Genomic DNA, 12,399 nt, shown 5'->3' with positions numbered 1-12,399 from the left:
ATTAAGTTACAATCTTTATTTGTTCTTCATTATTTTTCCGTAAGGAACGTAGTATGCAAATACTTAAATTAAAATATGTGTTAGTTAATTTTATTTATATAAAAATCAGAGTAAGTCTATTATATAAATTGATTGCAATATATTTTCTATTATAGTTTTCTTGAACTATATTTGAGAATATGTCAACATCTGTTGCAGTTAAAAAACCTTGGAATGATATTTGACCTATTTTCGCTTCATTTTTATGTCCTAGAACAATTGTTGGATGCGAACCTCGAGGCGAGTTTTGGAGAAAATTGCAATGCGAACGAGCCTATGACAACACATGAAAATGGAACAGACATTCTTCAAGAGGGAACTTTTAGCCCCTTCAGTGGAAGCCTGGAGGACTTAGTGAACACCTTCGACGAGAAAATCACTTCCTGTTTCCGTGACTATGGCACCGATGTAGAATCCCTAGCTCCGGTACAAGTCCGCACACAAGAAGAAATCATGAACGAGTGCCAGTAGGTTCATTTATTATTTCATTTATTCTTATTTCACGAACATAAATATAAATCCTACTCGTTGTTGATATTTGGGTAATCGAGTCATCTCGGGGGTTTTGGTTTTCTGCAATTTTCCACTTCCTTAACCAAATGCTCACGTTAATGCGAGCGCTTCTAATAAAAATCCGCCTACAGATGAGTAGGGGATTTTTAATGATTGAAACCCCCATAGGATTGAGTTAATTAGACCTTGCCTGTAGGCTTATACGATTAACATTAGCCTTGTAAAGGAAGAACGACATTTTTAATCATTGAATTATTTAAAAGACAGAAATTTAATTGATTTTTTACTTTTTACAATCGCTTTCTGAACGATAGGTAACCATAAAGCAAGCGATTCCGTGAGGTCTGAAGTGTGTCCAATGTGTACAGTGCAGTGTACGATCGTGCGACAACTATTTGCATTTTGTTTTGTCTTCAATCTCGTCATATAATTACCTTCGTGACTTTGACGCACTTACAAATCTTGTTACAGTATTTACAAAACTATGTCACGGAAACTTACATTTTTACGTAACAAACTATAAAATTTTCAAGCCCTTTCCTTTTAATTTTTATACATACTATTCCTTGCATTGCACATATCGTATATCTGCATATTCATATTTATTTCTATTAAAAAATGAGCTACACCCTCCAATAAGCATAACAATTAAAAAACTAGCATTACAAACCAAGATCTTAGTTATTGATGGGCGCATTAGAAAAAAAGTGTGTCGCTCTCGCTCATTCCAGTAGGATACTCTGTAGATGATGTTTGTGGTAGCCTGCAGCTTTCTCTCAATAAATGGACTTGAGTACATATAAGGAAATTCGAGCGATAAAATTGCATAATATGTATTATATGTATATGTATATGTATGTATGTAAGTAATATGTATAATATGTATTGGCACTTCACGCCTATTAGCTGGTAATCGGGACTGAGGTGTTTTTATAATCACTGCTCAAGTGTATCGTCTGCATGTCTGTTTTCTTGTCTTCTCTCCGCAGAGTAGGCATATTCAACAAGGGATGATCCATGTTTGAAATGTGAAGGAAAGAATTACATCATCGTCGACACTTTAGAAAAGATTACGGTGAACTTGAGATTCCCTAACGAATCTCAGACCCTCCCCTTCTCACCTTGTTCGAGTCTTTGACTTCCTCAGGTAGAAAAGAAGTCACACTAACCCTCAATCATGTCAAGGCATACAATACGCCCTATTCAGAAAAAAACTGGGGAAATTTTCTTTATGTCAATAGCAATTCTGAGTTATATAAAAGCGATTCTTCATTCGAAGCAATATCTTTCAAATGACAATATTTGTGTGGTATTTCTGTATTGGATATTACACGTTCTTAAACTTTGACTCTTGAAGTACCCAGTGTTCAAATAAAAGAACTTTTTTTTATGGACTCAAATTTATCTTCAAATATTGTCAGTTCATGCCATATAATGAACACAAATATAAAATTTTTTTCAAAACCCTCCCTTTATTGTAAATAACCGAATATTTCATGATTAATTTAGGTTTATGCAATCGAATTTCTCTAATTACTTAAATAATTAATAGTTCAGTACTTCAAGCACATCAGCAGATAAAGTAACGATTTAAAAAACTTTCACGCGCAAATCATATACATAAAATGTTCGATTTTATCGAGGGGTTTTCACTCTTGTAATCTAGTGATACAGTCTCCGTTTCAATCTGTATAATCTCCGATATAATCCCTGCAATTTTCATTGTAATTTTGTAATCAAATGTACATAAACAATCCAAGAGATAAGCCCCTCGATTTTTGTATGAAATTATAAAAAAGGGATATTATTTTTTTTTAATTTGTTTTTAGATGTGAAAAAATGAGTTCATGTTCCTTGATATTTAAGTTGACCCTAAGGCTCAGATTCGAAAATGTCGTAGGAATTAAGTAGCACAATATGTGTCTCCTTGGCCGCGCTCTTTAAAGTTTACAGGCGGCTCAATGTCCAAAGGCTTTTTGCCAAAATTCCCGTAACTCAGACGAAAATAAAATACCGGGATTTTTCTTTTCACTTTCTACTTTTCTATTCAGATCCAGTCAAAAATTTAAAAATCAATTGTAAATAGTAAACTTTTGTTTTAAAAACATCAATAATAAATACTTCAAATTGTAACAACTGCAGACAGGTAATAACTAAAGCGAAAGAATGCACTTTAAGTTATGAATAAAGTCAATATAGCGTAAAAATTGCAGTGTTTCTATTCAATTTTGTTATTTAAAAAAATCTTAAGGTTTTTCTGTACTTCAATTTACTTCTGAATTGAAATTAAGCAATCATTTATCTGCATTCCAGTAAGGTTTATCTGAATTTAAGGAAACGTATGATTACATTTCAAACTCAGATATTCAAAATCTCAAAATGAGACCAACTTTTTTTAAATAACTTCATCCCTGAATTATTTAAATTTAGACACTTTTTAACCATTTTCAGTATTCTTCTTTACTGTATCATAAAAATGTACCAAAGAAATTTTTCATAGGTTGATTAAAGGGATAATTATATTTGATTAAAACTTTTAAAAGATTTGAATTCTACGCTTTAAATATTATATAGGCCAGGGAAAACTAAAAACTGTTCAGGGAAAAATCAGAGGATTTTGATAAGGAAGTTTTGCGGCCACCCTGTCTTCAAGCTAACTTTAAGCTCATTGTTTGTCTTAAAAGTAGATTTTTAGGATTTTCACTGATTAATAGTGAAATATCGTTGATGAATTTAACTGCTGAGTGGAAATATTTATATCAAATTTAAAGTGAATATACTGTAAATATTGTGCACTTCTAAAATTTTAAATAATTTTCTAATTGTGCACAGAAAAGAAGTTTTTACTAAACACAGGGTGGCCACATGTCAGGGAAATGAAGTAGCTGTCAATGATAATAGAAATTGATATGTTTTAATATTATTTTGGAAGCACTTCCTAATATCAATATAAATACTTTCTCAGTGTACATTTTTTAAAAGTAGAATTCGATTCTAAGTTTTTTTTTGTATTTGTTTATTTATTGATAGTTTGGATACATGTTCTTTACTTAATTAATCCATGCTGTCATGTAAAGCACATTTTTCTGGCTTGTTTCACCATTTTGCGTTGCGCATTGTTGAAACCTTATTCGTTTTTGTAATACTTTCCTGTCAGGGAAATTCGTCTAAATGTCAGGGAAATTGAAAAATCAAATCCTGTGGCCACCCAGTAAACAAAGTTTTGCTCTAAGACAAAAAATAAGCTTGAAATAAGCTGTGAATTGCATGTGCTAATTTTGATCAAGTTTGCTATTTAAGATCTTGGACCTTTGAAAAGTCTTTGAACTTTTAATCTTTGATTCTGAAACAATCTATTCAGATTATTACATTTTCTAATACACTTGTTAAAAACTTGCTAATCTCATAAATATTCTTTAAACGATGTTTAAACAAAAAATACATGCCAATAAATTGAGGTAAACATTTGGTATATATTAAAATCAATCTTATAGTGGTTTTCACAGGCAGCCCTTCAGATTAGAATGAGTCTTGAAGCCTGTCCCTATTCAAAAAATTCTTTTAAACTTGAACATCTCGAAATGCATCTACTTCCTTATGGACCATTTTATGCACAAAAATGAGAGCACAAGAAAGTTCACAAATCAAAATTAGATTTCCAACTACATATCATTCTTTCCGTTTCATGATAGATTAATTCTAAAAAGCTTCGAATATATAGTAGTTGCAATAAAATATATGACTCGTTTAATGTAAAATTGTATTAGTTATAATATATATGAATACCATATGCGAATACAATAGTGTGTGCGTGTAAAATTCTAGTGACAGTAAATAAAGTATAGATATCAGACAGAGACCACTGAATGTGTAGTCGATGTCTATGGGGAAAGGAAGGAACCGGAACCTTCATTGATTTCACTCCAAAGATTTTGTGCCTCATTCTCACTGGGGGTGAGGCGAAACCGATTAACGTCTAGTGAAAAGCACGTGCGTGCTGGCATAATGCATTCACATTCCTCCATAACGAATCGGGACATAAAATGTACGACCATGACTCCCAATTATTCCTCACAGAGAAATATTTTCTTTTTGACCTGCAGCTGCACTTCAAATCCCAATCCTCAATTTATTTTTGCTCTCAAACAAAAGTACATTCATGTCACATTCGGGATGATCACTGGCCAAACAAACCGGGAACAAGTCTGAAATTTTCAGCACTGGGAAAAAGCAGGGGTTATTGTTGAAAACTAGGCTCTTCGAAAAAGAATGTGTTCGGAATTGCACTGAGTATAGCTCTCCGTTAAAATATCAAAGGTCTTTTTATATTTAAGATTTTAAAGTGTTGTTGCGTTCAAAAATGTATGTTCTTTTTATACTAATAATTAGGAATTTAAAGCTTGTATTGATGGATCGTTCAAAGATTGACGTTCCTTTTATATTGGAGAATGGTAACTTCTTTTTCAGATATTTAGCATAGTAATTCCGTAGGTAACCTACATTTATATAAATAGTTACTAAGAAGTAAATGTGAAAAATATTTTTTAATCTTGAGTTAGATTAAAGCGTTGCACACAATTGACAACTACAAATAAATTTATGAATGCGTGTTTGTGAATCCACCTCCCGATAAAAGTTTCCTGACCTCGGATAATTGTTTTTATCAATTGTTTGCAACGTTTTTATTCAAAAAATATCTCTGTGGCTTACGATGCCATAATTGGCATACTAAAGTTATAATTTAAGCATGCTCTCAGTGTTTCACAAATGAACTGAAAAATCTGCTTTTCGGGAAAAATTAAATTGTAGTTCGAGAACCATGTAGAACTTCCGATCGGGGTTTAGTAGGACCCTGGATAGATTTCCCTATTTCTAATCGGGCGCTCGTCGGGGAAAATGGAGAGGGCCTGACTAGTTCTGTAACGCTGTTTTAGCCAGGTTCTAGCTAGAAGTTCTGATCAGGCCCTAACGAGAGTGCCCTTTTATCGCCCGATAATTAGTAGTACCCTTTCTATTACATGATGAATATTGAATTTATAGGACAAAAAAGTTATTCAAAAAATAAATATTAATTGATTGCAAGTATTTTGACTTTAAATATTAATGGTCCTATTTAGAGTCAATACATATATTACATTTTTAAACATATCCAAAACTACAGATCCAAAAATTTTGAACTTTCTTTTTCTAATTGAATATTTATTATTATACGACATTATGTATATATAAAATATACGAACTGTTAGCAGGAATATCAGTAAAATAGTTTTTAAATAAATAATTGAAATCGATTGAAATTTTTCTTCCTGTAATATTTCGTTTTTTGCCGTTTTAGACTACTTTAAAACTTTTTAGAATGACAAGAAATGTAATTTTTTCTGAACATTTACAGTTTTTCATAAGAACGGAATTTTTTTCTTTAAAAAAAAGACAGTTTTTTCTAGACTAGATATTCTGATAGAGGCCCCAAACAGTTTTTTCTAGGCTAGATATTATGGTAGAGACCCCATCGGAACCCAACTTCAAATAGGGAAAGATGGGGAAATTTCTGCACGGGGAGTTCCATAAGCTCACGTGTTATATATTTTCTCTTCAAATAGAAAATTTACCCACTTCAGGCCATTTCGCCAACAGGCAAGTATAATGTTACCCAAATAGATCATAGATGGAAGTATGATTCTATATCGAAAATTCAAAATTTATATTTTAGATCCTAGGTCAAAATGGGCCTATTTCTTGCAGAACGTGGCAATTATATTTTTTTAATAATTTTATTTTTTTAATAATTTTATTCATTGAATCATAGACTTTACAATCTTTCTTGTATTCTTCTCGTTCACCCTTTTTTAAATAACTTGTCTTATTCTTCTTATTTACAGTACAATTCCCATTGTTCTCAGTTTTTCATTTAAATGAAAACTGAATTGATAGAACCCAATACCAAAATCCAAATAATTTGCATTAAAAGTTACTTATTTTAAATGTTGGTTTAAAAAATAAAATTTTCGGGCATTTTTACAGTCATTTTCATTATCAGCGCGTCAAAATACACGGATATACAGAGTTTGATATTAGTTTGGGGTATGAGCTTTTTGAGCGTTTATCCAAAATTCATATTTTTTATGGAAATTCGCGTTTTTCGATAGAAAATTGGTCCTTTTGATTTAAAAATTCAATTTTTAGTAGCAAGTGAATTCTTTTTCATTGAAAACTGTACTATTATATTTTTGTTCGTTAATTCATCTCTCATTGGTCAATTTCTACTATGTGGTTCTAAATATCATTTTTTTGTTGGAAATTAAACTATTTTCTGACAGTCATATTTTCTATTGAAATCTAATTCTTATTTTAAAAATTGCCTATTACATTTTAGGTTCAAAATGCATCTCTTTTGGTTACAAATTCTACTGTTTGGTTAAAAATTTAATTATTTTATTGAAAATTCAACTATTTTCTTAAAAAGTTATGTTTTTGGATAGAAACTCCCTCCTTTTAAATCGAAAATTCACCATTTGGTTGAAAGTGCAAATGTTTCTTTGGAAATTCAACTATTTACTTGAAAATGCATCTTTCTTAGTTGAATATTCCTTTATTTTCTTTAAAATGCAATATATTACGACTTGAAAGTTTAGGGATATGGAACCTACATCACTGCTGTTTAAAAGAATTTATTCCCGTATTTTACGGAAAAACACCCTATTTCCCCTGTTTTCAAAGCATTTTGGGCTGTGAGCTCTGAAATCTCTTTTACAAACATTCGTATTATTTTACCTTGGAATCCTAAAATATTTAATTCTGTTAAAAATCTATATAATAATTCAATTAGTTTAGAATAATTATTAATATAAACGCTTGAAATTCAAACGGCTTAAATGTAGTTTTCGACCGGGAAACCTGGAAAATAGTCTGAAGTTTTTTTGAAGTTTGAATGGCCACGTTGTACTTATAAAATACGGAAAGAAATTCAACTTTTAAAAGAGAATGAAAAATGCGAGACAGCTTCTGATGCCTATAATTCCTTATCTTAGGTTTTAACTGTTTGGTATATAAAAAACACAGCGCGGCACACGCAGTAATATGAGTCTGCAAAAATTTGGGTTATATGAGACTTCAATCTTCATTACAAGAAGTGTGCATAGCGTAACGTAAATGGTAAATAAAAAGCAAGGACGGTCGTTACTGACCTATCTCGATCGTAAATGTTGGAAGTATATCAGTCGAGTTGATAATTTGCTCCATTGATTGAGTGGAACCGATTATAAAAAGTCTTGTTCTTGACCTTACTTAAGAATGAACGTATAACGAGACTCGTTTACAGCATAGGTGTGCTGAACGAGATTGAAATTTGCTTAGAGACCTGTAATTGTATTGTGTGCTGATAATGCATTGTTATTGTACACAAAGATGTAATTTCGCGGTTCGATGTTCGTTTCACCTGCACTTGTTATCTCAACATCAAACGGAATTTTATTATCTCCTGGTTTTTTGTTCTTTCAGAACTCTCAAAACAAACAAGAAATTATTCTAATATTCTAACATACGAAATAAAAGAAATTACGCTGACTCTTTGTTATATGTTCTCAAGGTACAGATTTATAGCAGAAATCGGGTATAGTAGAAAAAGGGATTTAACGCTAGACGAAAAAATATTCAGTGATGTACTTCTGGCTATTTGAATCAGTGATATTTCACTGAGTGTATATATATATATATATATATATATATATATATTTCAGTTACTTGAGTTTCAGTTACATTTTACTGATTTTTCAGTAGAAAATGTTACTGAAACAACAATCACTTTTACTACTAAAAAAATCGTGAAAAACTATACTAAAATTATAGTGAATAATCACTGATCTGGTACCCTTACTTTGATGTCTTATAACTATTGGTAAAACTTGAATTTTTTTCCGTCCTACGGTAATTTTAAAGTTCGAAACTCGTACTTCAAAATGCAATCTACTTAACCTCAAAACTCTTTTCTGCATTATTTTTTCATTCTAATTCAGCTGCATTTTTTCAATAGGAATGCAAAAAGAATGCAATGTCTCCAATGTTTCTTATCGGACACCCTTGTATACACTGACGATTTTTTAGGTTAAGTCCGCAGAGCCGCCACCTATTATATTTTATTTTAAACTTTAAGGTTTGCCCTTTGAAACTACCTTAGGGCGGGAAAAAATTAATGTTTGACCGCAAGAGTTACAAGCCGTCAAAGTAAACGAACCGAAATAATTTATATGCATAATAATTTTCTCGTCGATCAAAGTATCATAACTTTGACAGACTTGAAAATTGAGTTACACGGCATCAAAGTAAAGGCACCGAATTAATTGTTAAGTCTAATAATCTTTAAGTCGATCAAGGCTTTTTGATATTATATTTAATATATATGCATGAGCTGCATCACATTGGACAAAGTTGTTGTTTATTTATGAGTAATATGCTTCTAAAGTGTATCGTTTCAAAGTCTCGTTGAATGATTTCTCATTCAAGCGTTAATTTTATGGTGTATCCTTGATACAGCATATATTGCACTCTATTCTGCCCTCTTCCTGCGTTTTGACTCGTGATTCTGCATAGCGTTCGGCAGGTATATCATTACCAAGCTCTTTAAAGCAGATTATTAATCATTTCACTCTCACGTCATATGCCAGAATCTGGCCCGCGGGCGTTTGAAATTTCAATCATAAGACAAAAAAGTTGGTTGCAAAATAAATTATATATAGTTTACAAAAAAAAGGATGCGGAGCCAAAAAAGCGCGCTCTATAATCTATAATCTCTAGCATTGTAGTATTGATCTAGCATAGTCAAAATTTGAATTGATTGAAATTTTCTACTTACCCGGTTTTTCTTAATTCCAGTGTAAATTTTTTATTTATGTCACATTATCCCAAACAGGCCACCATAAATCGAAAATCGTTTTTTCGCTGTAAAATTAATGTTGTATTCCCTTATGTTCGAAATTGAGATTTCCCTAGGTTTTTTTCGCAAACAAAATTTTGTTTAATAATCTATACAGATGGAAATTTAATCGTACAACATGATCAACATTCATCTCGTGAACGGCCGAACGAATTTATAACATTCCATTATCAAAACATTACAAATTGTTTATAAGTAACTTATACTTTTGTTCTCTTAAAAGAGTTTTTTTCGCACGTTAATTCTACATTTTTTCTGGAGATAAGTACGAAAAGAAAATACTAAGTAGTGCCTATTATTTCATGGCATATAAATTTTTTGGTGCGATGTCAGTCTACTTAAAATAATTGTAATTACTTGTCTTTTAAATAAAATTAAATTTATTTATAAACAATTGATATTTTTTCAAATATATTCAATGTCTTTATATTCAGAAGAAAGATTTCTGGAATTTATGTTTTTAAAAAAATTTAACGTAAGAATCATCAAAATCCGTTTAGCCGTTCACGAGAAAAATCTGTATTATTTTTTAACATTAAATTTGTATTGTTAATAACTTTTGAAATAAAATTTTCTTTACTAACAAACCCTGGGGAAATCTTTGCGATTATAAGTACTATTCAAAGATTCATTTTACAGTGAAAAACAAACGACTTTAAAATTATGGTGGCCTAGCTCGGGACAATTTGACCTAAACTAACAATTAAAACTCGAAACACAATTTCTAATCAAACATTCCTATGTAACTGATTACTTAAAATATAGTATCCGATGAAAATATGCAGGTTAAAATAAGAAGTTTTAGTTAAAAATGGTGTTTCTTTTCATCTTTTGTCAAATATAAACTTTCAATATAGAAAAAGGACGAATGAGTTGAAATATTCAAGGAATTTGGAATGTAAGATGCGATTGGATGAGGAAAAAATTATAGGCGTATGAGTGAAAAAAATTCAAATGGCTTGTATATAGTCAGAAATAGAGGTTTACGGCTTAAGTTTTTGATATTAAAAAGATATGACGTGACACTAATCTGGAATAAGGGACAGATGTATTTATACAATATTTTTAACATGATACATGCAAGCCTGAAATTATTTTATACTTATATCCGCTATCTATTATGAGCCTTATCTTTACCTAAGTTCCACAGTACTAGTTTTGAAAATGCTAGTTTCTGTGTTTTTTAAAATGCTCGTTTATATTTTTCAAAACCATTAAATAATGGAACAAATATCAGTACCGAGTAAAAAAAGAATACTTAAAATGATCAAACCATATATAATATATACAGTGGGCGCCAAAAGTATTCGTTCGCCTCCTTTTTATGACTGAATAAATTCTTTCAATTTTAATTATACCAGAGTTAAAAAATGTCTCTTTAAAAGGTTGATTTTTTTCGAAATTCTGTTTAAAATAAGCCCAGGGTGTTTTAGCTCTGGTATAATTAAAATTAAGAGAATTTATTCAGTCATAAAAAAAAGAGGTGGGCGAATACTTTTGGCGCCCACTGTATGTAAAATTGGATTAAATTCAGAAAAAATTGTATGGATATCTAAAATTGAATAAATTAAAGCACGGAAAATTAAAGTAAAAATTTAGGTTTTAGAATTTAATAATTAAATATATTTAAATATTTTAAATTTAAAGGAATTTGAACTAAATGAATTATTTATAGTAAAATAATCCAGTTTCTAACAATTCGATGATCATTATAGGATTTTAACAAGTTTTTAACAATTATTTAACAATTGGAGATATTATTTGATCAAGATTAAATTGGGAAAATTGGACAATTTCTTCGTGAGTAATTTCCGCTAGTCGTGTAAAAGGTATACAACTCTTTAATCTAAAGTTTAGAATTGTGGTAAAGTGTAAGGTTTAGATGTGTAGAATACTATATATAGAAACACGTTACTTCTTTTAAAAAAAGCCATGGAAATTTTTATCCTTACGAGACCTTCAAGGACTTGTCCCTTGTAAGGAGACTTACCTGAAGACCCGACCTTCTCCCCAGCGCCCAGGTATATAACGTGGGTGGATGAACAAGGCGTCGACCAGGCGTCTACACTCCACAACTCTACGTCTACGTCTCCTACGATTATATAGAAAATCAATAAGAACGAGTCGAAAGTACCATTATACGCCGTTTGCAATTACGTTGCTCTGTAATCTTGATGTTACTCTAATTACATCGCCTGTCACGCACGTGGCTCGCAGCAACCAGACAACATGAAAAATAAATCACTCTCATGGAGTTCCCAGAAACATCGTTCAATATATAACTATATTGTCTGTAATGTAGTCCCATATAAAAGCGAATGACCTCAAATTTGCGATTTTAAGATTATAAGAAATTTCAGATTTGACCCTTAAAACAAGTTCCTCTTTTTTAAATCAATACTTTTAATTCTTATTATTATTTCTAATGCGCATCAGGCATTACAAATGTTTAAATTGTCTACTGCTTCCGAGATTATTTCACTTAAATTCTCTCATTAAATTCATTAATCTATTTGGTAGTTCATGAAACTGGAAACATTTTCCCAGAAGGACTTGGATCAATTATTTCGTGGGATTATTCCTGAATTATTTAGAGTTCGGACTGTACGAATTTTTCCCGTTTTTCTCATAAGATCGCCATACTTAGTTTCAGTTTTAAACACACTGAATATTTAAAAATTCAAATTAAAACTTTAGAAAAAATTGTAATCCTTAAATTCAGAACATGAAAAATTGAAAAATTTCTCATCAAAGCTTTATACTTAAAATTTTTTTAACTAACAGTGTTTGAAAGCAAAGAATTTATAGTTTCATTTTCAAGTCAAAAACGTTTAAAATAAATTAATTTCAAATTCAATTACAGCTCTTACACTTTTTACATTATTCGCCATTTTTTCCCTTTTTTAAAATAATTTATC

At 30.8% G+C, this 12,399-nt stretch overlaps 1 protein-coding gene across 1 annotated transcript in view; it reads left to right on the top strand.

The window, feature by feature from the left end:
- LOC117167632 (fasciculation and elongation protein zeta-2) overlaps positions 1-12,399 on the top strand; it is a 40,061-nt gene that overhangs the window by 6,185 nt on the left and 21,477 nt on the right. Inside the window, exon 2 of the mRNA XM_033352708.1 lies at positions 254-506. Coding sequence (XP_033208599.1) covers positions 254-506 — 253 coding nt within the window. The remainder of the gene's footprint in view (positions 1-253; positions 507-12,399) is intronic.

The sequence above is a fragment of the Belonocnema kinseyi genome, chromosome 2, assembly GCF_010883055.1.
Source record: "Belonocnema kinseyi isolate 2016_QV_RU_SX_M_011 chromosome 2, B_treatae_v1, whole genome shotgun sequence".
In the NCBI taxonomy this organism is placed as follows: Eukaryota; Metazoa; Arthropoda; class Insecta; order Hymenoptera; family Cynipidae; genus Belonocnema; species Belonocnema kinseyi.
The sequence above is the reverse complement of the archived record's forward strand: the minus strand, read 5'-3'. Positions and strand labels throughout refer to the sequence as shown.